Here is a 26,983-nt window from a genome sequence, read left to right as displayed (position 1 = left end):
GGTCAGGAAGCCTCTGCTATTTCTTTGGCATCTTGGTTAAAGCTTTTGATTCACAAGGCTTATTTAGAGGCGGGACAGTATCCGCCTCATAGAATTACAGCTCATTCTACTAGATCAGTCGCCACTTCTTGGGCTTTTAAGAATGAAGCTTTGGTTGATTAGATTTGCCAAGCAGCAACTTGGTCTTCTTTGCATACATTTACTAAATTTTACCATGTTGATGTATTTGCTTCTTCTGAAGCAGTCTTTGGTAGAAAAGTTCTTCAGGCAGCTGTTTCAGTTTGATTCTTCTGCTAATGTTTTAAGTTGTTTTCTTTTAATTTATGTGAAATTTATAAGAAAGACTTATTTTTTGTGGATTTAATTTTTTCAGCGGAAATAGACGTTTTTATTTGATCCCTCCCTTTCTAGTTGACTCTTCTGTGGTCTCCCACATCTTGGGTATTTCTATCCCATACGTCACTAGCTCATAGACTCTTGCCAATTACATGAAAGAAAAACAGAATTTATGTTTACCTGATAAATTACTTTCTCCAACGGTGTGTCCGGTCCACGGCGTCATCCTTACTTGTGGGATATTCTCTTCCAACAGGAAATGGCAAAGAGCCCAGCAAAGCTGGTCACATGATCCCTCCTAGGCTCCGCCTTCCCCAGTCATTCGTCCGACGTAAAGGAGGAATATTTGCATAGGAGAAATCATATGATACCGTGGTGACTGTAGTTAGAGAAAATAAATCATCAGACCTGATTAAAAAACCAGGGCGGGCCGTGGACCGGACACACCGTTGGAGAAAGTAATTTATCAGGTAAACATAAATTCTGTTTTCTCCAACATAGGTGTGTCCGGTCCACGGCGTCATCCTTACTTGTGGGAACCAATACCAAAGCTTTAGGACACGGATGATGGGAGGGAGCAAATCAGGTCACCTAGATGGAAGGCACCACGGCTTGCAAAACCTTTCTCCCAAAAATAGCCTCAGAAGAAGCAAAAGTATAAAATTTGTAAAATTTGGTAAAAGTGTGCAGTGAAGACCAAGTCGCTGCCTTACATATCTGATCAACAGAAGCCTCGTTCTTGAAGGCCCATGTGGAAGCCACGGCCCTAGTGGAATGAGCTGTGATTCTTTCAGGAGGCTGCCGTCCGGCAGTCTCATAAGCCAATCTGATGATGCTTTTAAGCCAAAAAGAGAGAGAGGTAGAAGTTGCTTTTTGACCTCTCCTTTTACCAGAATAAACAACAAACAAGGAAGATGTTTGTCTGAAATCCTTTGTAGCCTCTAAATAGAATTTTAGAGCACGAACTACATCCAAATTGTGCAACAAACGTTCCTTCTTTGAAACTGGATTCGGACACAAAGAAGGCACGACTATCTCCTGGTTAATATTTTTGTTAGAAACAACTTTCGGAAGAAAACCAGGTTTAGTACGCAAAACCACCTTATCTGCATGGAACACCAGATAAGGAGGAGAACACTGCAGAGCAGATAACTCTGAAACTCTTCTAGCAGAAGAAATTGCAACCAAAAACAAAACTTTCCAAGATAATAACTTGATATCAACGGAATGTAGGGGTTCAAACGGAACCCCCTGAAGAACTGAAAGAACTAAATTGAGACTCCAAGGAGGAGTCAAAGGTTTGTAAACAGGCTTGATTCTAACCAGAGCCTAAACAAAAGCTTGAACATCTGGCACAGCCACCAGCTTTTTGTGAAGTAAAAACAGATAAAGCAGAAATCTGTCCCTTCAAAGAACTTGCAGATAATCCTTTCTCCAAACCTTCTTGAAGAAGGGATAGAATCTTAGGAATTTTTATCTTGTTCCATGGGAATCCTTTAGATTCACACCAACAGATATATTTTTTCCATATTTTATGGTAGATTTTTCTAGTTACAGGCTTTCTGGCCTGAACAAGAGTATCAATGACAGAATCTGAGAACCCTCGCTTTGATAAAATCAAGCGTTCAATCTCCAAGCAGTCAGTTGGAGTGAGGCCAGATTCGGATGTTCGAACGGACCTTGAACAAGAAGGTCCTGTCTCAAAGGTAGCTTCCATGGTGGAGCCGATGACATATTCACCAGATCTGCATACCAAGTCCTGCGTGGCCACGCAGGAGCTATCAAGATCACCGATACCCTCTCCTGTTTGATCCTGGCTACCAGCCTGGGAATGAGAGGAAACGGTGGGAACACATAAGCTAGGTTGAAGCTCCAAGGTGCTACTAGTGCATCCACTAGAGTCGCCTTGGGATCCCTGGATCTGGACCCGTAGCAAGGAACCTTGAAGTTCTGACGAGACGCCATCAGATCCATGTCTGGAATGCCCCACAATTGAATTATTTGGGCAAAGATTTCCGGATGGAGTTCCCACTCCCCCGGATGAAATGTCTGACGACTCAGAAAATCCGCTTCCCAATTTTCCACTCCTGGGATGTGGATTGCAGACAAGTGGCAGGAGTGAGTCTCCGCCCATTGAATTATTTTGGTCACTTCTTCCATCGCCAGGGAACTCCTTGTTCCCCCTTGATGGTTGATATACGCAACAGTCGTCATGTTGTCTGATTGAAACCGTATGAATTTGGCCTTTGCTAGCTGAGGCCAAGCCTTGAGAGCATTGAATATCGCTCTCAGTTCCAGAATATTTATCGGGAGAAGAGATTCTTCCCGAGACCATAGACCCTGAGCTTTCAGGGGTTCCCAGACCGCGCCCCAGCCCACCAGACTGGCGTCGGTCGTGACAATGACCCACTCTGGTCTGCGGAAGCTCATCCCTTGTGACAGGTTGTCCAGGGTCAGCCACCAACGGAGTGAATCTCTGGTCCTCTGATCTACTTGTATCGTCGGAGACAAGTCTGTATAATCCCCATTCCACTGACTGAGCATGCACAGTTGTAATGGTCTTAGATGAATTCGCGCAAAAGGAACTATGTCCATTGCCGCGACCATCAAACCTATTACTTCCATGCACTGCACTATGGAAGGAAGAAGAACAGAATGAAGTACTTGACAAGAGCTTAGAAGTTTTGATTTTCTGGCCTCTGTCAGAAAAAACATAATTTATGTAAGAACTTACCTGATAAATTCATTTCTTTCATATTAGCAAGAGTCCATGAGCTAGTGACGTATGGGATATACATTCCTACCAGGAGGGGCAAAGTTTCCCAAACCTTAAAATGCCTATAAATACACCCCTCACCACACCCACAATTCAGTTTAACGAATAGCCAAGAAGTGGGGTGATAAGAAAAAAGTGCGAAAGCATATAAAATAAGGAATTGGAATAATTGTGCTTTATACAAAATCATAACCACCACAAAAAAAGGGCGGGCCTCATGGACTCTTGCTAATATGAAAGAAATGAATTTATCAGGTAAGTTCTTACATAAATTATGTTTTCTTTCATGTAATTAGCAAGAGTCCATGAGCTAGTGACGTATGGGATAATGACTACCCAAGAAGTGGATCTTTCCACACAAGAGTCACTAGAGAGGGAGGGATAAAATAAAGACAGCCAATTCCTGCTGAAAATAATCCACACCCAAAATAAAGTTTAATGAAAAACATAAGCAGAAGATTCAAACTGAAACCGCTGCCTGAAGTACTTTTCTACCAAAAACTGCTTCAGAAGAAGAAAATACATCAAAATGGTAGAATTTAGTAAAAGTATGCAAAGAGGACCAAGTCGCTGCTTTGCAGATCTGGTCAACCGAAGCTTCATTCCTAAACGCCCAGGAAGTAGAAACTGACCTAGTAGAATGAGCTGTAATTCTCTGAGGCGGAGTTTTACCCGACTCAACATAGGCAAGATGAATTAAAGATTTCAACCAAGATGCCAAAGAAATGGCAGAAGCTTTCTGGCCTTTTCTAGAACCGGAAAAAATAACAAATAGACTAGAAGTCTTACGAAAAGATTTCGTAGCTTCAACATAATATTTCAAAGCTCTAACAACATCCAAAGAATGCAACGATTTCTCCTTAGAATTCTTAGGATTAGGACATAATGAAGGAACCACAATTTCTCTACTAATGTTGTTGGAATTCACAACTTTAGGTAAAAATTCAAAAGAAGTTCGCAACACCGCCTTATCCTGATGAAAAATCAGAAAAGGAGACTCACAAGAAAGAGCAGATAATTCAGAAACTCTTCTGGCAGAAGAGATGGCCAAAAGGAACAAAAAACTTTCCAAGAAAGTAATTTAATATCCAATGAATGCATAGGTTCAAATGGAGGAGCTTGAAGAGCCCCCAGAACCAAATTCAAACTCCAAGGAGGAGAAATTGACTTAATGACAGGCTTTATACGAACCAAAGCTTGTACAAAACAATGAATATCAGGAAGAATAGCAATCTTTCTGTGAAAAAGAACAGAAAGAGCAGAGATTTGACCTTTCAAGGAACTTGCGGACAAACCCTTATCTAAACCATCCTGAAGAATACTGTAATATTCTCGGTATTCTAAAAGAATGCCAAGAAAAATGATGAGAAAGACACCAAGAAATATAAGTCTTCCAGACTCTATAATATATCTCTCTGGATACAGATGTACGAGCCTGTAACATAGTATTAATCACAGAGTCAGAGAAACCTCTTTGACCAAGAATCAAGCGTTCAATCGCCATACCTTTAAATTTAAGGATTTCAGATCCTGATGGAAAAAAAGGACCTTGAGACAAAAGGTCTGGTCTTAACGGAAGAGTCCACGGTTGGCAAGAGGCCATCCGGACAAGATCCGCATACCAAAACCTGTAAGGCCATGCCGGAGCTACCAGCAGAACAAACGAGCATTCCTTCAGAATCTTGGAGGTTACTCTTGGAAGAAGAACTAGAGGCGGAAAGATATAGGGAGGATGATACTTCCAAGGAAGTGATAATGCATCCACTGCCTCCGCCTGAGGATCCCGGGAAGTTTCTTGTTTAGATGAGAAGCCATCAGATCTATTTCTGGAAGTTCCTAGATTTGAACAATCTGAAGAAATACCTCTGGGTGAAGAGACCATTCGCCCGGATGCAACGTTTGACGACTGAGATAATCCGCTTTCCAATTGTCCATACCTGGGATATGAACCGCAGAGATTAGACAGGAGCTGGATTCCGCTCAAACCAAAATTCGAGATACTTCTTTCATAGCCAGAGGACTGTGAGTCCCTCCTTGATGATTGATGTATGCCACAGTTGTGACATTGTCTATCTGAAAACAAATGAACAACTCTCTCTTCAGAAGAGGCCAAGACTGAAGAGCTCTGAAAATTGCACGGAGTTCCAAAATATTGATCGGAAATCTCACCTCCTGAGATTCCCAAACCCCTTGTGCCGTCAGATACCCCCACACAGCTCCCCAACCTGTAAGACTTGCATCTGTTGAGATTATAGTCCAGGTCGGAAGAACAAAGAAGCCCCCTGAACTAAACGATGGTGATCTGTCCACCATGTCAGAGAGTGTTGTAAAATCGGTTTAAAGATATTAATTGAGATATCTTTGAGTAATCCCTGCCCCATTGGTTCAGCATACAGAGCTGAAGAGGTCGCATGTGAAAACGAGCAAAGGAGATCGCATCTGATGCGGCAGTCCTAAGACCCAACATTTCCATGCATAAGGCTACCAAAGGGAATGATTGTGACTGAAGGTTTTGACAAGCTGATATCAATGTTAAACTTCTCTTGTCTGACAAGGACAGAGTCATAGACACTGAATTTATCTAGAAACCTAAAAAGGTTACCCTTGTCTGAGGAATCAATGAACTGATTGGTAAATTGATCCTCCAACCATGAACTTGAAGAAACAACACAAGTCGATTCGTATGAGATTCTTCGAAAATGAGAAGACTGAGCAAATACCAAGATATCGTCCAAATAAGGAAATACCAAAACCCTATTCTCTGATTACAGAAAGAAGGGCACCGAGAACCTTTGAAAAAAATTCTTGGAACTGAGGCTAAGCCAAACGGTAGAGCCACAAAACTGGTAATGCTTGTCTAAAAAGAGAATCTCAGACACTAAAAGTGATCTGGATGAATCGGAATATGCAGATACACATCCTGTAAATCTATTGTAGACATATAATGCCCTTGCTAAACAAAAGGCAGGATAGTCCTACAGTAACCATCTTGAATGTTGGTATCCTAACATAATGATTCAATAATGATAGATCCGGAACTGGTCTGAAGGAATTGACCTTCTTTGGTACAATGAAGAGATAAAATAAGATCCCAGCCCCTGTTCCAGAACTGGAACTGGCATAAATACTCCAGCCAACTCTAGATCTGAAACACATTTCAGAAATGCTGAGCCTTTGCTGTGTTAACTGGGACACGGGAAAGAAAAGAATCTCTTAGCAGGAGGCCTTAACTTGAAGCCAATTCTGTACCTTTCTGAAACAATGTTTCTGAAACCAGAGATTAAGAACGGAATTGATCCAAATTTCTTTGAAGAAAACGTAATCTGCCCCATACCAGCTGAGCTGGAATAAGGGCCGCACCTTCATAGGTACTTAGGAGCTGGCTATAGGTTTCTATAAGGCTTGGATATATTCCAAACTGGAAATAGTTTCCAAACTGATACCGCTCCTGAGGATGAAGGATCAGGCTTTTGTTCCTTGTGAGGAAAGGAACGAAAATGATTATTTACCCTGGAAAGAAAGGGAAAGCAAAGTTGACTTAGAAGACATGTCAGCATTCCAAGTTTAATCCATAAAGCTATTCTAGCTAAAATAGCTAGAGACATATACCTGACATCAACTCTAATGATATCAAAAGATGGTATCACCAATAAAATTATTAGCATGTTATAGAATAAAAATAATGCTATAAAATTATGATCTGTTACTTGTTGCGCTAAAGCTTCTAACCAAAAAGTTGAAGCTGCAGCAACATCCGCTAAAAATATAGCAGGTCTAAGAAGATTACCTGAACATAAGTAAGCTTTTCTTAGAAAGGAATCAATTTTCCTATCTAAAGGATCCTTAAATGAAGTACTATCTGCCGTAGGAATAGTAGTACATTAGCAGGAGTAGAGACAGCCCCATAACCTTAGGGATTTTTGTCCCAAAAAACTCTAATCTGTCAGATGGCACAGGATATAATTTGCTTAAACGTCTAGAAGGAGTAAATAAATTACCCAAATTATTCCATTCCCTGGAAATTACTTCAGAAATAGCATCAGGGAGATAAAACACTTCTGGAATAACTACAGGAGATTTAAAAACCTTATTTAAACGTTTACATTTAGTATCAAGAGGACCAGAATCCTCTATTTATAATGCAAATAACACTTCTTTAAGTAAAGAACGAATAAATTCCATCTTGAACAAATACAAAGATTTATCAGCATCAACCTCTGAGACAGAAACCTCAGAACCAGAAGAACCATTATCAGAATGATGATGTTCATTTAAAAATTCATCTGAAAAAAAGAGAAGTTTTAAAAGACTTTTATGTATACTAGAAGGAAAAATAACAGACATAGCCTTCTTAATGGATTTAAAAAATAAAATCTCTTATGTTATCAGGAACACTCTGAAAATTAGATGTTGACGGAACAGCAACAGGTAATGTAACAGTACTAAAGGAAATTTTATCTGCATTAATAAGTTTGACATGACATGCAATACAAATAACAGCCGGAGAAACAGATACCAAAAGTTTATAGCAGATACACTTAGCTTGGTAGCTCCAGCATTGTGCAGTGATTTTCCTGAAGTATCTTCTGACTCAGTTGCAACGTGGAACATCTTGCAATATGTAAAAGAAAAAAACAACATATAAAGCAAAATTGATCAAATTCCTTAAATGACAGTTTCAGGAATGGGAAAAAATGCCAAAGAACAAGCTTCTAGCAACCAGAAGCAATAAAAAATGAGACTTAAATAATGTGGAGACAAAAGTGACGCCCATATTTTTTCGCGCCAAATAAGACGCCCACATTATTTGGCGCCTAAATGCTTTTTGGCGCCAAAAATGACGCCACATCCGGAACGCCGACATTTTTGGCGCAAAATAACGTCAAAGAATGACGCAACTTCCGGCGACACGTATGACGCCGGAAACGGAAATAGAATTTTTGCGCCAAAAAAGTCCGCGCCAAGAATGACGCAATAAAATGAAGCATTTTCAGCCCCCGCGAGCCTAACAGCCCACAGGGAAAAAGTCAAATTTTAAGGTAAAAAATGTTAAATTAAAATGCATTATCCCAAATATGAAACTGACTGTCAAGGCAAATAAATGTTTGAATACAAATATTTAGAACTTTATAAACAAAGTGCCCAACCATAGCTAGGAGTGTCACAGAAAATAAGACTTACTTACCCCAGGACACTCATCTACATATAGCAGATAGCCAAACCAGTACTGAAACGAGAATCAGCAGAGGTAATGGTATATATAAGAGTATATCGTCGATCTGAAAAGGGAGGTAAGAGATGAATCTCTACGACCGATAACAGAGAACCTATGAAATAGACCCCTTAGAAGGAGATCACTGCATTCAAATAGGCAATACTCTCCTCACATCCCTCTGACATTCACTGCACGCTGAGAGGAAAACCGGGCTCCAACTTGCTGCGGAGCGCATATCAACGTAGAATCTAGCACAAACTTACTTCACCACCTCCATCGGAGGCAAAGTTTGTAAAACTGAATTGTGGGTGTGGTGAGGGGTGTATTTATAGGCATTTTAAGGTTTGGGAAACTTTGCCCCTCCTGGTAGGAATGTATATCCTATACGTCACTAGCTCATGGACTCTTGCTAATTACATGAAAGAAATCCTCATTTCTAAGGAGTCTATTATTGTTCCCAAGAAGGGAACTCTTGTTGACGGAGATAGAGAACTTTTTTCTACGTTCACTTTCCACCCGTGAGATCTGAGAAAGGCCAGGACTATGTCCGTATGAGCCTTTGCTTGTGGTAGAGACGACGCTTGAATCAGTATGTCGTCCAAGTAAGGTACTACTGCAATGCCCCTTGGTCTTAGCACCGCTAGAAGGGACCCTAGTACCTTTGTGAAAATTCTTGGAGCAGTGGCTAATCCGAATGGAAGTGCCACAAACTGGTAATGCTTGTCCAGGAATGCGAACCTTAGGAACCGATGATGTTCCTTGTGGATAGGAATATGTAGATACGCATCCTTTAAATCCACCGTGGTCATGAATTGACCTTCCTGGATGGTAGGAAGAATTGTCCGAATGGTTTCCATTTTGAACGATGGAATCTTGAGAAATTTGTTTAGGATCTTGAGATCTAAGATTGGTCTGAATGTTCCCTCTTTTTTGGGAACTATGAACAGATTGGAGTAGAATCCCATCCCTTGTTCTCCTAATGGAACCGGATGAATCACTCCCATTTTTAACAGGTCTTCTACACAATGTAAGAATGCCTGTCTTTTTATGTGGTCTGAAGACAATTGAGACCTGTGGAACCTCCCCCTTGGGGGTAGCTCCTTGAATTCCAGAAGATAACCTTGGGAGACTATTTCTAGCGCCCAAGGATCCAGAACATCTCTCGCCCAAGCCTGAGCGAAGAGAGAAAGTCTGCCCCCCACCAGATCCGGGCCCGGATCGGGGGCCAACATCTCATGCTGTCTTGGTAGCAGTGGCAGGTTTCTTGGCCTGCTTACCTTTGTTCCAGCCTTGCATTGGCCTCCAGGCTGGCTTGGTTTGAGAAGTATTACCCTCTTGCTTAGAGGATGTAGAACTTGAGGCTGGTCCGTTTCTGCGAAAGGGACGAAAATTTGGTTTATTTTTAGCCTTAAAAGACCTATCCTGAGGAAGGGCGTGGCCCTTACCCCCAGTGATATCTGAAATAATCTCTTTCAAGTCAGGGCCAAACAGCGTTTTCCCCTTGAAAGGTATGTTAAGCAATTTGTTCTTGGAAGACGCATCCGCTGACCAAGATTTTAGCCAAAGCGCTCTGCGCGCCACAATATCAAACCCTGAATTTTTCGCCGCTAATCTAGCTAATTGCAAAGTGGCGTCTAAAGTAAAAGAGTTAGCCAATTTAAGAGCGTGAACTCTGTCCATAATCTCCTCATAAGAAGAATCTATATCGAGCGACTTTTCTAGTTCATCGAACCAGAAACACGCTGCTGTAGTGACAGGAACAATGCATGAAATTGGTTGTAGAAGGTAACCTTGCTGAACAAACATCTTTTTAAGCAAACCCTCTAATTTTTTATCCATAGGATCTTTGAAAGCACAACTATCTTCTATAGGAATAGTAGTGCGTTTGTTTAGAGTAGAAACCGCCCCCTCGACCTTGGGGACTGTCTGCCATAAGTCCTTTCTGGGGTCGACCATAGGAAACAATTTCTTAAATATAGGGGGAGGGACAAAAGGTATGCCAGGCCTTTCCCATTCTTTGTTTACAATGTCCGCCACCCGCTTGGGTATAGGAAAAGCTTCGGGGGGCCCCGGGACCTCTAGGAACTTGTCCATCTTACATAATTTCTCTGGAATGACCAAATTGTCACAATCATCCAGAGTAGACAACACCTCCTTAAGCAGAGCGCGGAGATGTTCCAATTTAAATTTGAATGTAATCACATCAGGTTCAGCTTGTTGAGAAATTTTCCCTGAATCTGAAATTTCTCCCTCAGACAAAACCTCCCTGGCCCCCTCAGACTGGTGTAGGGGCATGTCAGAACCATTATCATCAGCGTCCTCATGCTCTTCAGTATTTTCTAAAACAGAGCAGTCGCGCTTTCGCTGATAAGTGGGCATTTTTGGCTAAAATGTTTTTGATAGAATTATCCATTACAGCCGTTAATTGTTGCATAGTCCCCTCACTTGAGGAATCATCTTGGGCATCGTTTTCTCTAAATTGTTTGTCACATACATCACATCTATTTAAATGAGAAGGAACCTTGGCTTCCTCACATACAGAACATAGTCTATCTGATAGTTCAGACATGTTAAACAGGCATAAACTTGATAACAAAGTACAAAAAACGCTTTAAAATAAAACCGTTACTGTCACTTTAAATTTTAAACTGAACACACTTTATTACTGAATATGTGAAAAAGTATGAAGGAATTGTTCAAAATTCACCAAAATTTCACCACAGTGTCTTAAAGCCTTAAAAGTATTGCACACCAAATTTGAAAGCTTTAACTCTTAAAATAACGGAACCGGAGCCGTTTTTATATTTAACCCCTATACAGTCCCTGGTATCTGCTTTGCTGAGACCCAACCAAGCCCAGAGGGGAATACGATACCAAATGACGCCTTCAGAAAGCTTTTTCTATGTATCTGAGCTCCTCACACATGCATCTGCATGCCTTGCTTCCCAAAAACAACTGCGCATTAGTGGCGCGAAAATGAGGCTCTGCCTATGATTAGAGAAGGCCCCCAGTGAAAAAGGTGTCCAATACAGTGCCTGCCGTTTCTTTAACATAATTCCCAAGAATAAAATAACTCCTCAAAGCTATAAACTATTAAAAATGCTTATAAATCAATCGTTTTAGCCCAGAAAAATGTCTACCAGTCTTTAAAGCCCTTGTGAAGCCCTTTATTCTTATTTAATAAAAATGGCTTACCGGATCCCATAGGGAAAATGACAGCTTCCAGCATTACCAAGTCTTGTTAGAAATGTGTCATACCTCAAGCAGCAAAAGTCTGCTCACTGTTTCCCCCAACTGAAGTTAATTCCTCTCAACAGTCCTGTGTGGAAACAGCCATCGATTTTAGTAACGGTTGCTAAAATCATTTTCCTCTTACAAACAGAAATCTTCATCTCTTTTCTGTTTCAGAGTAAATAGTACATACCAGCACTATTTTAAAATAACAAACTCTTGATTGAAGAATAAAAACTACATTTAAACACCAAAAAACTCTAAGCCATCTCCGTGGAGATGTTGCCTGTGCAACGGCAAAGAGAATGACTGGGGAAGGCGGAGCCTAGGAGGGATCATGTGACCAGCTTTGCTGGGCTCTTTGCCATTTCCTGTTGGGGAAGAGAATATCCCACAAGTAAGGATGACGCCGTGGACCGGACACACCTATGTTGGAGAAACATAATTTATGTAAGAACTTACCTGATAAATTCATTTCTTTCATATTGGCAAGAGTCCATGAGGCCCACCCTTTTTTATGGTGGTTATGATTTTTGTATAAAAAGCACAATTTTATTTCCAGTTCCTCTTTTTGTATGCTTTTTTACTCCTTATTTTATCACCTCACTACTTGGTTATTCGTTAAACTGAATTGTGGGTGTGATGAGGGGTGTATTTATAGGCATTTTGAGGTTTGGGAAACTTTGCCCCTCCTGGTAGGATTTTATATCCCATACGTCACTAGCTCATGGACTCTTGCCAATATGAAAGAAATGAATTTATCAGGTAACTTCTTACATAAATTATGTTTTTACACCATAGGCCCACTGTTGAGTAGGTTTGTTATGGTCTGTAATGCTCGCATCTCTCAAGCTGTATTTTGCCTGTGTATTATGTAATGTAGTTATACTAAACTCAGAGATGTAATCCATGACCAGTATTAGCAATCATACCTATTCCCTACCTCCACTTTAAGTCCTATCTCTATAAACTCCAACAGTGTTAAAGTGATAAACTGTGAGCAGGCAGTTTGGTATCTGTGCATAGATGTCAAGTTGCTAGACCACATTTTCCCTAATAACCCCTTAATGACCACGACGTACCCTGTATGTCGCTGTTCATTAAGGGATTGTCTGGTTATAATAGCGCTGGCAGCAAGACCACTATAGAAACACCAGCAAAAAAATACAACAATTTTTCTGAATTACAATTGAAATTACTTAAAAGCGAATAGGTACACGAAAGGCAAACTTTTCATGGTTGCACCTTAAAATAAATTTTTTTGTATTACAAAAAATAAATGCTTATAGTAAGAGTTATCATGGGGAATATGTAGATATGCTGCACATGACCAGTACACTCCCATTTTAATGCCACACCTACTCAGAAAGCTGTAGGTGAGACAAGTTGTTTCTGCAATTGATCAGTTTGCATCATACAAACCACCACCGACTGTCAGAACAGGCAGTGTTTAATAAAGTTGGGGTGCACTGGGTATTGCAGTATATTTACATATGCCCATGAAACAACTAGATCTTTGAATATAAGCATTTTTGCAATATACTTTTATTAGCAAAAATGCTTCTACTAAATTCATATGCACTCACGCACATTTTAATTTTGACTACTATGTAACTTTAAAATGTATTTAGTTGTTTTTAGAAACTGGTTAGGAATATGCTTGTCCATCAGTATAACTGGTGGAGTTGTCTATCAACAAATGAGCATGTATACAGCAGTATTGATAATATTTCATATGCATGGTAGATAACGTTCTCTTTCATGGTTATTTAAAAACATATGGAATTTTTGCTTTATGTTTGTCTTACCTCCAGCCACACTCCGGCCACGTGCAAACATAAGGCTTTTCTCCCGTATGCCGCCTGAAGTGAGCCTTGAGGTGTGAGCTCTTTGTGTACATCTTGTTACAACCAGGGTGGCTACACTTGTGCACCCTGATCACAGCTGAAGCACCTTTCTGTATCTTCTGTTGCCCTTCACCCATGAAAACCCCACCCAATGTAAGGGGACGGACAGCCACAGGGAGTGGAGCTATTCTCACATACTTCTGATCTCCAATTGAGGTAGGTCCTGGGGCAGGAGCTAATGTCAGGTTCTGGCCCTGAACACTGATAACTAGCTGTGCCAACTGTATGTTGCCTATGGAGCTTTGTGTAAAAGGAGCAGCACCAGGCATGGACATCGGTTGGATCTGTAGGATTATAGGGATGCTGCTTGTAGGTGAAGGCGAATTGGCTGAAGAATTTGTAGTCACTGGAGTAGCTACATCCTCTGTAGGAATAGTCTGGTTAGTTGATGGTATTTGCTCTCCTGTTTTAGAGTTCTGAAGCCTCCCACCAGGAACAGGATGCCTGTCTCCAAGCTCCTCTCGGATTATATCCATATTGTCCTTCAAAAACTCTTCAATTTCCTCCAAAGTGGGGGAGAAGTCTCTAGAGACACTGGAAGAGAAGTCAGGAAGCTTCAGCTGTGCTCCCTGTGTGCTTTCCTTTGGGTCTTCCATGGCTTTCACCAGCTGGGAGAAAAAAATTCCTCCTACCTCCTCCTGAAGACCCTGCTCTCCTTCACCTTCTCCCTTGACCAAGAAAGTGGTGTTATTGATCTCCTCTGACATGGATGCTGTGGACGCATCATCACTCTTCAGGAGGGTGAGCAATGACATTTCTCCCCACTGTGGAACGGACAATTTCTGCTCAGAGGATGCTGTAGCATTTGAGAGAACATCAGGAGCCGTTAGTGGCTCACTACAGCTTAAGGAAACCATTTTGTTGCCTTTGTGGAAGACCCCCTACCCCTGGTGTAATTGGGGCAGGGGGTCTAACAGAGATGCTAGCAGCTGATCGATAAAGGGGAAGGATACTGTGACCTGCAGAGAAAAGAATAGTTAAAATCAGTCAAGAACCTTTTGTATATAAGTATTGCTACAAAGTACCATGGGTATTACAACACATACTGAAAATTTAAAGGGACAGTCAAGTCAAAATAAAACTGTCATGATTCAGATGGAGTATGCAGTTTTAATCAACTTTCCACTTTACTTCCATTAACAAAATGTGCAGTCTTTTTATATTTACACTTTTTGAGTCACCAGTTCCTACTGAGCATGTGCAAGAATTCACAGAATATACATATATGCATTTGTGATTGGCTGATGACTGTCATGTGATACAGGAGGAGTGGAAATAGACATAACTAAAATTTGTGAGAAAAAAATAATAATAATTTGTGCTTCATTGTCTTGATATCCTTTGCTAAAGGAGCAGCAATGCATTACTAGAAGATGGCTGAACACATCAGTAAGCCAATCACAAGATGCATATATGCACAGCCCCCAATCAGCAGCTAGCTCCTGAGCCTACCTATTTACACTTTTTCAACAAGAGAACGAAGCAAATAGATAAAAGTCAATTGGAAAGTTGTTTAAAATTGTAAACTCTATCTGAATTGCAAAAGAAATAAATTTAGCCACCAATCATCAAGCGCACCCAGGTGCTGGACCAAAAATAAGCCAGCTCCTAAGCTTACATTTCTGCTTTTCAAATAAAGATACCAAGAGAACAAGGAAAAATAGGAGTAAATGAGTAAGTTGCTTAAAATTGCATTTCTTTATCCGAATTATGAAAGAAAAACAGAATACAAACACCACAGAACAAATGGCTTGAGGGTGAACACTGTAGTTTAAAATTAACTACTGGGAGCTAGTAAAAAAAAAAAAAAAAAAAAATCCGCTTAAGAGAGATGTGTGTAGCCAGCAATCATCAGCTAGCTTCCAGTACTGCATTGCTGCTTCTCGGCTTATCTAGGTATGCGCTTTTAACAAAAGGATACCAAGAGAATGAAAGTAAATTTGATAACAAAAGTAAATTGAAAATACTTAAAATTCCATGTTCTACAATCTAATCATTGCTTTAACATCCATGTAAAAAGGGATATGAAACCCAACATTTTTCTTTCAGGATTCAGATGTAGCATGTGATTTTTTAAACAGCTTTCTAATTTACTTCTATTAGAAATTTTCTTTATTCTCTTGATATCTTTTGTTAAAAACGCAGGGATGTATGCTTAGGAGTCGGCCCATTTCTGGAGCACTATATGGCAGCAGTTTTGCAAGAATGTTATCCATTAGCAAGAGCACTAGATGGCAGCCCTATTTCCTGCCATGTAATGTAGTGTAGTGTTCCAGATGCCTACCTAGGTATCTCTTCAACACGGAATATCATGGGAATTAAAGGGACACTGAACCCAATTTTACCCAATTTTTTTCTTTTGTGATTCAGATAGAGCATGCAATTTTAAGCAACTTTCCAATTTACTCCTATTATCAATTTTTTGTTCTCTTGCTATCTTTATTTGAAAAAGGCATTTAAGCTTTTTTTGGTTCTGAACTCTGGACAGCATTTTTTTTTTATTGGTGGGTGAATTTATCCACCAATCAGCCAGAACAACCCAGGTTGTTCACCAAAAATGGGTCGGCATCTCAACTTACATTCTTGCATTTCAAATAAAGATAGCAAGAGAATGAAGAACATTTGATAATAGGAGTAAATTAGAAAATTGCTTAAAATTTCATGCTCTATCTGAATCTTGAAAGAAAAAAAAATTGGGTTCAGGGTCTCTTCAAGCAAATTTGATAATAGAAGTAAATAGGAAAATTATATGTTCTATTTGAATCACAATATATATATATATATATATATATATATATATATTTATAGATATATATATATATATATAGTATCCCTTTAATAGATAGATCAATAGATATTTTAGTACAAGTGCCCTATCGTGCATGTTACAAAAAAAATATTTAATCTGGTCAAAAATATGCATAAAAAAAAAAAGTAAAGTCAAAGATGTTAAAATACTGAAACTAAACAGGAAGTTGACCGATACTCATTTTTAGAAAGGGACAATGTAATTTTAGCTCTGCATTTCTAGTTAGTTATAAACAAACTAATTTTACAGAACTCTCCTGCGAGCATCAGCGCATGGTATGAAATTAACTTGTATTTGTCCCCTAGAAGTGTATTTATTCACATATTACTTCTGCATCTTTTTCAAATCAACAAAATATTAAATATGAGAGTTATCTTATTTGCATGAGCTGCCAACCAGGCCTAGAAATGGCGAGATTACCTCATATCCTGGAACCACTGGTGTTCCTTAAACACGGGTTAAGCAAAGAAACATAAGCTTAAACAACTGAAACATTAAAAAGGAACATTGTACTCAAACATTTTCTATCATACAAAAGAAAAAGAAGCATTTACACATGTTGAAAATAATTTTTACCTGAAAAAAGTGTTAGTTATGTAAATTGAAAGTAATACTGAAGTATTAGCTGTGTCTGATTAGCTGACTGGCTGCAAGGAATACTTGCACACATCTATTGGTAGCAAAGTGCATGTCACTCCTGACAAGAAAATACCAGTTTTTAAAAAGGTACTTCAAAAGAGATAATGTATTGTAAAATGCGTTTCCAATGACATGTTATACCAGCAGCAGAATATAAAATGTACGAGAAAGTTGTCATTTTGTTTTATTTTTGTACATGAAATAGCTGGTTTTGTTCTTTGCCACAATCAATTAAAATGGGCTGATCTTGCAGGAAAATCAGACCTTGTCATCACTTTCTATGCACACAAATTGATATATATATATATATTTATATTATATTATTATATATCAAAGGTTTACTTAATTGCAAATCAGATCATGTAGTTTACATGTTAGAATGTACCTGCAGCAGCCCCAAAAGATATATTGGGCGTACGACACGGGGTCTTAAGATTCGCTGCTTGAAACATATGAAAAACATTGAGGCTGGAATCCTCAAGAACCCACTAATAAACCATTTTTTCCAGATTCACAGAAAAAATAAAAATGAATTTTTTATCAAAGCAATAGATCAAATACTTCCAGGCAAACGAGGAGGTAGCAGACTCCTAGAATTGCGCAAAAGAGAGACACTCTGGATTCACAAATTAGAAACCCTGGAACCTAAAGGGTTAAACAGAGATATCGATTTGGCAGCTTTTCTGTAAAGTCCTGGTACTCTCTATACCCTATACTCTCTTCATCTCTATATATTTTAAACCTATACACACAAATAAGCCGTTCTCAGAGATAATAACAAATAGCTTTTTAACCAACTCTATATATGTAGTCCTTTACAATTAAGTATTTTATAAATTAATTTTAAGGTGATTTTATTTATTTAGATTATATTTTAAGTGGATATCAATACTGGGGATATTTATGATAATTCATCTATTCTATTTCCATGTCTGTAAACTGGTATTTTAAACCTGTGGTAACTATATGTACTTGCTAATTGGTTTGTATATATATTTTTTACTGCGATACTTATTGTCATGCTAAAAACAAGATTATGCCATCACAGCTAAATAGAAGCTAAAGGCCAGTGAGGAAAATTGCAGTTCTTATAAGAAAATTAATTTTTTTTTATACATGTCCTTTTTTATTGATGTTTAGCGTCTGAAATATTGAAGCAAGATAAGTGGTATGATTTTATTCATGTATTTTTATCCATATCTGTACATATTTCAATACTTGTAAATGTAAGAATCTGTTTTCCCCACAAGTAAAATGGTGATTGAGGGGCCACAAGGAGGCTAATTAGCCTCAGCTACACACACATATAGATCCAGGTTGGGGGGCGGCCCACACCTCTGATGAAGTAACCATTGGTTACGAAACGCATTAGGCTCCGCCCCCCGCCGCACGTCACGATACTGCACGCAGTGCACACATTGTTTATATGGAGCTGCATAAGGATCCGGCTACTGAACTATTGATTATAGCGCAACGGCCTGGAATATATCCTTTAGTGCTCCATAGTTGGATATTCGCATAGTAGAGCATATTAGCCAGCCTTGTCTTCAAGTCCAGAAGACTCACACTCTCATACCCTCTAGTACTGAACATAATTGAGGTATTTCCTTGTAACTTGGGACTCTGAAGATCCCCAGGAACCACTCAGGACGCGTGGACAAGCAAGAGGTTTGCAAAGGAGTGAGAGTACACTAACACAAGTGCCCTATAAATACCTCATATCTTGAGGATATACCAGGTGAGCGTGGATTTTCCCCACTGTTATATACATGCAAATTGTTTGAACGTATTACACGAAGTGTGCCCTCTGGCGCCTGTCTCATCTCATACCTTTCAGATTTCTAAGAGGAACCTCGCCCTGCGGGGGACAATCCTTTTTCATAGACGGGCTGTCAAACTTCTACAGCACACAGGAACTAGCATTGTGGACTATAAGGAACATTATATATCCATAGACTGACCACCCTTAAATCTATGAGACTGTTTTCTGCATAATTTGCAAGTGTCTATATATATATATATATATATATATATATATATATATATATATATATATATATATATATATATATATATATATATATATATATATATATATATATATATATATATATATATATATATATATATATATATATATATATATATATATATATATATATATATATATATATATATAGTGTGTGTTCTGGGTAGTGGATGGGAACATATATTAAGACTAACAGTATACTCATACACTTCTAGCGCCGATTACCTTTCTGCATCTGAGGAGATTATATATATATATATATATATATATATATATATATATATATATATATATATATATATATAAATTTTGTTTATTATTATTTATTTTCATATATTCAATGCACAGAGAGAACAATTTAAAATTAACAATCTAGTATTCCCCCACTGAGAGTGAAATTTCTTCTGCTGGCTAGGTTTACATATCTTTTCTATAGCCAATACTTAATATTGGAAATTTCAGTATAAATGAGGATACACACAGGCAATTTCAGTTGACAAAATAAAAAAGGTGAAGGTGCTATGTGTAAACAATTTAATTACACACAATGGATAACTGGAAACAAAGTTAAGGGGAGAACATTTGACAGTACACTGTCCCTTTAATACACTTTAAAATGCACTCTTAAGTGAAACAAAGACAATACTGAATATAATATCCCTTTAAACTACATACCAAGATAGGCTCAAGTTAACATGTTATATAAATTACTTGCAGCAGATATTATTTTGGCACTTTTCTGTAAAACAAAGTTGTTGTTTTTCTATAATCAAGGCTGTCTAACACAAATCTTTACTTGGCCTTCCACATTTTTAATTAACAGCCTTGTTGTGTTCTGAAGCAAGGTTGACAAAAAAAAATTGGTTTGTCCTACAGTCACACACAGGGTATCCCTGAAACAATTTAAAACAGCATAATACTGCAGCTGAATGAAAGCGTCTAAATATGTTTTGTTCGCTTTCTTAAAGTGATGGCAAACTATGTGGATACAATATGCTGCATATGAATAACGTATTAAAAATAATCACACTTTCATTCATCAGTTCTGTTTAATCTACATGTATAACAAAGAACCTTTTTAAATTGTGACGCTGTTTCTCTGCCCGCCTTTTTCATACCTTTTTTTTTTGTCACGTTCAGCAAAATACTTTGAGCATGTACAGTCCGAGTAAGGGATAACATCAAAGGACGCCAGCTGGCCCAGGTTATGATTGGAGGATGTAAGAACGTGACACAAAAGAAAAAAAAGGGGGGGTATGAAAATAGACGGGTGGCGGCACAATTTAAAAAGCTTCAGTGTTATTATATTGTTAAACACGCAGATTTCACAGAACTGATCAATGAAAGTGCTATCAATTTTAATGTTATTCACATGCAGCATAGCGTATCCACATAGTTTACCATCACTTTAACACAAAAAGCTATGGACTAAAAATAGAATATCTGAGCGTGAACGTTTTCAAATTTCTAAAAATGTATGTTCCAGTAAAACTGATGCAATTGCTGAAAATGTATGCATCAGAAACCAAAATGCCAGGCTTATTACCTAGTTTGCCACATAGCTCCACACGGAACCAGGAAATAAATTCATACATAGAGAGCTTGACAAATTCTCAGTCACATGACCGGATGATTAAAAACTTGCAGGCATAGAGAGAAATCACACAAAATCGTTGGAGACATTTTTTTAAGCATTATATTGTAAAGAGCTCTCAAGCTAAAATGTCTTCTATTAAAACGTTTCTATTAAAGACTGCTTAGATATTCTCAACAGAGGCAGAGAACTTTAGATCATTGGGCCTATCGGGCCTCATAATCAAACGTTTGGAAGCAAAAAAGTGAAAACGCATTTAGCTTCACAGGGACAGTCTGGTGGAATTATCTAAGAAAATGGGCTATCCCTGCGAGTGGCGAGATGCCTTCCATATAAATAATGAGAACTCTCTGCTATGTAAAAGTTTGCAATGGAGGACGAATTACACAGGGAGAACCCGGAGTATGTTTAAACTTTAATATTACGCCTAATACAAATTAAAATACGCTGTTTTCAGTACTGTACCTTATATTCACTATTTTCGTATACAGAGGTTTCCCTTTCACAGTAAATTAGTGTTTTGAGTATTTTGATAAAAGCTTGCCACGTTTTAAGTTGTAAAAAAAACAGCGAGATCTGTAGGGCAGAATTGTTTAGGTAATTAAGAGAATTTCCTACACGTCCCATGGTTTGCCCATGTTCAGCCCATTTTACGATAAATCAACAATTACCCTTTGCATTTCGTACTTCTAAGTACAAATTTCTGTGTGTTTTTGACCATTACAATTTTCATTGTGCACTTTTGTATTATATGCATCTCCTTCACATTCGAAAATTCAGTATACGACTGTTTTCAGGGTAAAAAGTGGCTTTAGATAATTCCACCAAGGAAATAGAAGTACTGGCGAGGAAAGTGGTGAAATGATCATTGGAGTTTGCTGTAATTACTGTTTTACTGCTAGGTTCTTGGCTATTCCGCTTTTCAGTTCATCGTGCATGTGGTTTGTTTATGATAAATGTTACTGAGCGGAAGATTTTAGCTGTAATGCCTGTAAACAGTATTGTCCTTTGCCCTGTAAATTTTATGTAGTTTTAATAAATATTTTATTCTTATGAGCTACTGTTCTGGTTTTATCTGGAGCTAAGGAGCTAAATACCTACCTGCTTCACCACTTAGAGCTAAGTTATAGCTCATTGCTATGTGAGTATCAGTCAATAAAACTATATTCCCCTTTGAAAAAACTGTCTTCACGATTGCCTGTTTTCTGTTATTCCTCTGCATAATTGGAAGACATATTAAGAGGGACTACTGAGTGGCCTGATACCTACCTGCCTAACCACTAAGAGTGGAGTTATAGCTCAAAAATATGTGAGTACCTAACCACTCATAAAAACATTGGTTTGTTAAAATTATTAACAACCCCCCCCCCCATTCTTATAGAACCGTGCCAGCTCAGAGACCTTTAGCTCATCAGGCCTATAGTAAGGCAGCTTCTAGACTGTCAGACTTTATTTTTGGATTGGAACCATTTTATTTTAATTTTTCCAATTTTGTGGTTTAGAAATGCTTAAAATGTAAAGAATAATTGAATATATGTATATATATTTTTGGTAATTAAAAAAGGGACGGTACATTCCATGCTGCAATTGTTTTCCAATAAACTCCATTTACTACTTGCCTTATTTGTATGAGCCAATCAGGACTCGTTACTGGAATAGACACAACTGGCCACTTATTTTGCTAGCAAAAGGTTCCATATAAACTCTGCTAAGGCCAATAAGGGAAATATATGAGGCAAGGTTAGGCTTGGGAAAGAAGTGATGAGCACTATCAAACTTTGGAATTAGAAAATACTTAAAAAGGGACATGAAACATTTTTTAGGATTCTGACAGTGCATACAATTTTAAACAACGTTCCAAGGGAACAAAGCAAATTAGGTAATAGAAAATTGTAAAGTTGTTTCAAAATTACACGCTTTATCTGAATCCTAAAAGAAAAAAAACGTGGGTTTTAAGGGACATAAAAGTGCATAAATAAAATGCCAAAGATTAAATTCCAAATCCAACATTAAAAAGCACGGAAATTCCAAAATTAAACGTCACCAGCCATAATAATAAAAAACAAGCTAACAAACTAGAACAGTGATTTTAAACCTTTTTTTGCATTAAAAAATCCTGCGGCACACCACCATCCCAAGATTTTACAAAATCACACACTATAGCCTAATACAGCATATATACATACACAGTATACACACATATATATATATATATATATATATATATATATATATATATATATATATATATATATATATATATATATATAACAATTTAGCAAATTGTATTCAATTCAATAAAGCTTTATTAGCAGTCACTACAACTTTTTTGCACTTGTATGCCCATTTAATTTCCTTCAGAACAGTCATTCCCAATTTAGATCAGTCCCACTTTGATGTTAGTATCTATTACTTTGCTCCACAAAAAGTTCCACCTAGTGACAGACTTCCATGGAAGCTTCCTATTCACATCAGTTCTGTGCTCCCTGTCTGTAGCTAGGAGAAGCCATGGTTCTCACACCCAGCACCAGAGGGTTACTTACTGGGCTGAGCAAACCTTCCCGGCAGTGTGTTAGCAGTTTCCCCGGCTAGGGTAGTACTGATAGAGGCTCATGCACAACAGATGGCTTGAAATAATCTGACCACTGTATTAGACACAGTGATTGTGAATTTTTGACTGTGAGTGAGTGCACAGAGACAGTTTTATTAACTTACATTTGATCCGGATTCCGGTCCCCACAGATGTCACTCACTCTGATCCACAGTACACAAATTGCTTTTGCTGCCAACCAGCCGCCTATCGTTCTGCTCTCTGAAGTTCTTCTCATTCTCACAGTTGCGCAGCCACATTAGTATGTGCGTAGCACTTGCTCCTCCCCCCTAGCCTATTCATTTATCTCCGGTCACGTTCCTCACATGGTGGTGGACTGGTGCAGCAGCACCAGCAATAGTTAGGAACATGACCGGTCTAGAGCGAAGGGACAGACTGGTCTGGGAGGGTGTGAGGCGATCGATGGCTCATGGCTAGGATCTCTGAGATGGTGGGGTCATGGTCATCGATGAGACCGTGCGTGAGCCAGCTGCCATGTGTGTGCGGGGGGCAGTGCACACTAAAGTAAAATAATATATTAATAATAAATAATAAAATAGTTTAATACAGCCAGGCAGCTTCAGTGCAGTCATGCACAGCACTTGACTCATAAACAAACGATAATAAAAGTATTATATACAAATTAGTCTTGATGGTGTGTGAACCGATAGCAGCATGTTCTGTCTTGGGGGAAGGGACCAATTCACGGCGGCACGCCTGATGATCTCTTACGGCACAGTGGTTGAAAATCACTGAACTAGAACATGGTTTTTTTTTGCACTATTATGGCCCTTTTAATAAAACGAATATAAATGCATACATAATGTGTTTTAAGTGGTCAAGTCCGGCTCACTCGTTTACATTTTTATACTGTACATTTTAAATCAGCATGATGTTCATTCATCAAAATCTTCATAAATATTTGTGTCATTTCAATTTTTAAATTTACAATTAGCCTCAGTTTTACCTCAATTGTCCGCCCGACATCTTCCCGCAATTGATTAACAGTTTTTATAAATCTTATAGCCAATTGCTTTTCTACCCCCCGGGGCGTCCTGACCCTTTTTACCCACGTCATCAATATCTATTGCGCATGCGTGTAATCCTGGGAAGCGTCATAGACTTCATGCTTGTGCATGATAAGCGCCTGCGTATTACGCTCTATGTTTGTATCCGATACATTGAGTCTGTCACTACTATTGAGCGCAAGAGAAGAAAGCAACTAAAATTATAATGTCCGTTGTACTCATCCAAACGGGTAAATATTATGGCACCAGACGCAAAATAATATGTATATGTTTTAAAATTTCTACGCATGCGCGAATGCGGGTAAAATACGCATGCGCATTTTGAACCTGGTGTTGTGCACGAGCTTGGAAGTGACGTGGTCAGCTTGTTGAAACGCTCGCTACGTCACTAGTGCCAAAGAACGAAGTGGAGCAGGGGAGGAGTAAAAATATGAAACGGCTGTATTATATATATCTATTTTACTACAAAATAATAGACTTTTTTACAAAATTATGTTAGCGACTTTAATAGTTAGATTATAATGTTTACATGGGTGCTGTGTATTTAGTTAAAATTGACCTTCACTTTAATTTGATTATATTTTTTTCTATCAAAGTACATCTTTACCTTGAAATTCTGTTTTATATCAGTTAACGGGTGACCCTAATTGTAAGTTCCTTCTGCAGTGAGCAGTCCAGTCCATGAGAGTGCTGACATCCACTGCTTTCACTGATATGATTTTATAGGCATTTAAAATAATGACACTATGATACTATGTTGTAATTCAATTTCTATGTGTGTATAAATAAGTTCAGATAGTATATGCTTAAAGTGATGGAAAAGTCAGTACTGTTACTTTAAATATTTAGAGAATATAGAAAGATTTATAGTGATTAATGTTTTTTTCATATTTCAATTGAAAAGCATATACTATCTGAACCTATTTATACATATTTAGAAACACAACATATTTTAAATGCCTATAAAATCAAATCACACATTATAAATGTCATTCAAGAAATAAAATGGGTTAGTGCCCAACATATACTATGCCTAGCTAGCTAAATTTGGCATGTGATCAGTTTTCCTGTAGCATGGTAACCTAATCAGGTGACCAAAACATGTTTATACCTATTCAGATCTGTGTTGTTAAAAAGTTCACTTCCTTCAACCAGTTTTAAAGGGGAGTGTAATCAAGTATGGCAAGTTGGATACACTTACTGAGACAAACACATTAAACATTTTGAGATTGTACTATAAAATGGTTAATTAAAAATATTTATATTGCCTCCTTATATTAAAAAATAGTGGGTTTTTTCCCAATTCTGATAATTGGAACTGCACATTGCTAACTTCACAAGCCTGTCCCTGCTACATATTTATCCCTAATTACCCTATGCATAGGAGATAAGATACCATTCAACAATGCAAGGTCTGCAACTTTGCATACAAAATGGAAAGTCTGCACTGGGTCATTGAAAAACAACTGTATCAAACAATAATTTATTCAGAAAGTTTTCATGGTCAGCTGGTGTGTTTATTGTAGGACTACAAAAAAAATAAGGTTTTGATGTCTTTAGATAGGAGCTCAATCAAAAAGCAATATATTATTATTGCCATGGGGCAGTAAAATACATATTGAAACTAGCTGTAAATGAGAATGATTCTGAATTATATTTTTCAGTGGAATTTGTTCTACTTATTAAAAGTTCTGCATCAGTAAATTACACATAAACCTATCAGTCTGACAGAATCTCGGTTTCTACGTGATAGACTGACAGGTTCCAAGTGAATGACTCATTCTCTGACCTATCCACCTGTCCCAAATACCGTCCTACTGACAGGAATCAGGCACATACATAAGTTTAGTTCGAGTAGATGAGCTGGTCTGACTTCCCCTCCTCCTGCGGCCAGGGTCATCAGCATGGTGACAGGGCAGTGCAGGGAAGCACGCATATCAAGTATAAGGTCAAAGGTGATCTGTGAGCTTTAAAAGTAAGAAAGTGCTTTTACCAGTACACCAGTGTGTATGTGTTAAATTATGTGATAGCGATCATTTTTATATCCAACGTCACATTATGCATATTTATAGATCCACTAGCCACCACTAATGCACATACATATCAACACATCATGTCAAAAGCACATTATATATATATATATATATATATATATATATATATATATATATATATATATATATATATATACACACACATATATATATATATATATATATATATATATATATATATATATATATATATACATACATACACGATATACTTGAGGATTAATTTATGAAGTGTATATATATATATATATATATATATAGTTTATAAAGACTTACGTTCAATTTATTGCATCATAGATTCGTTCACATACACAAATGCCTAAACAAGTAACGAATGTATAGTGCACATACATGACTTTCATACCTACGCAAGTAAAGTTTACGCAGATGTGATTACTAACCCATAAATCATACGTTCGATATCACAGCATTTATCAGATAGTGAATCAAAGTGCTCCTTACCTGTCCGACAACACGATCCCCCCGTGTTACCCCCGGGCCCGCATGGCGCTGCAGAAGATCTTGACTTCCATGCTGGCACACAACGCTCACATGACCGGGGGAGGCTCGATCCTTAACCGCGCCTTCTCATTGGTCCGCCCGAGGGGGGCTCGGTCCCAGCTGCCCTTTCTGATTGGATAAAACCACTCAAGGGCTCGACAGCAGCCCGCATGGTGACATCACTTGGTGAAGTGGCGGAATGCAACTTTACTTTTGTTTTGGTGTTGCCTGAGTAATTCCTTTGAGGACGTTGCATCATAAGATTCTTGCCACG

The 26,983-nt window shown here is 38.2% G+C and overlaps 1 protein-coding gene across 1 annotated transcript in view; it reads right to left on the bottom strand.

Annotated features, from left to right (window-relative positions):
• Positions 1-26,759, bottom strand: part of LOC128653372 (Krueppel-like factor 15) — an 82,638-nt gene extending 55,879 nt beyond the window's left edge. Inside the window, exons 1-2 of the mRNA XM_053706612.1 lie at positions 26,671-26,759; positions 13,367-14,424 (exon numbers count right to left, since the gene is read on the bottom strand). Of these exons, the coding sequence (XP_053562587.1) occupies positions 13,367-14,322 (956 nt within the window). The 5' untranslated portion in view covers positions 14,323-14,424; positions 26,671-26,759. The remainder of the gene's footprint in view (positions 1-13,366; positions 14,425-26,670) is intronic.
• Positions 26,760-26,983: the final 224 nt, after the last annotated feature.

Source organism: Bombina bombina, chromosome 3 (genome assembly GCF_027579735.1).
Source record: "Bombina bombina isolate aBomBom1 chromosome 3, aBomBom1.pri, whole genome shotgun sequence".
Lineage (NCBI taxonomy): Eukaryota > Metazoa > Chordata > Amphibia > Anura > Bombinatoridae > Bombina > Bombina bombina.
Note: the sequence above shows the minus strand (reverse complement) of the source record. Positions and strands in the feature narration are given on the sequence as shown.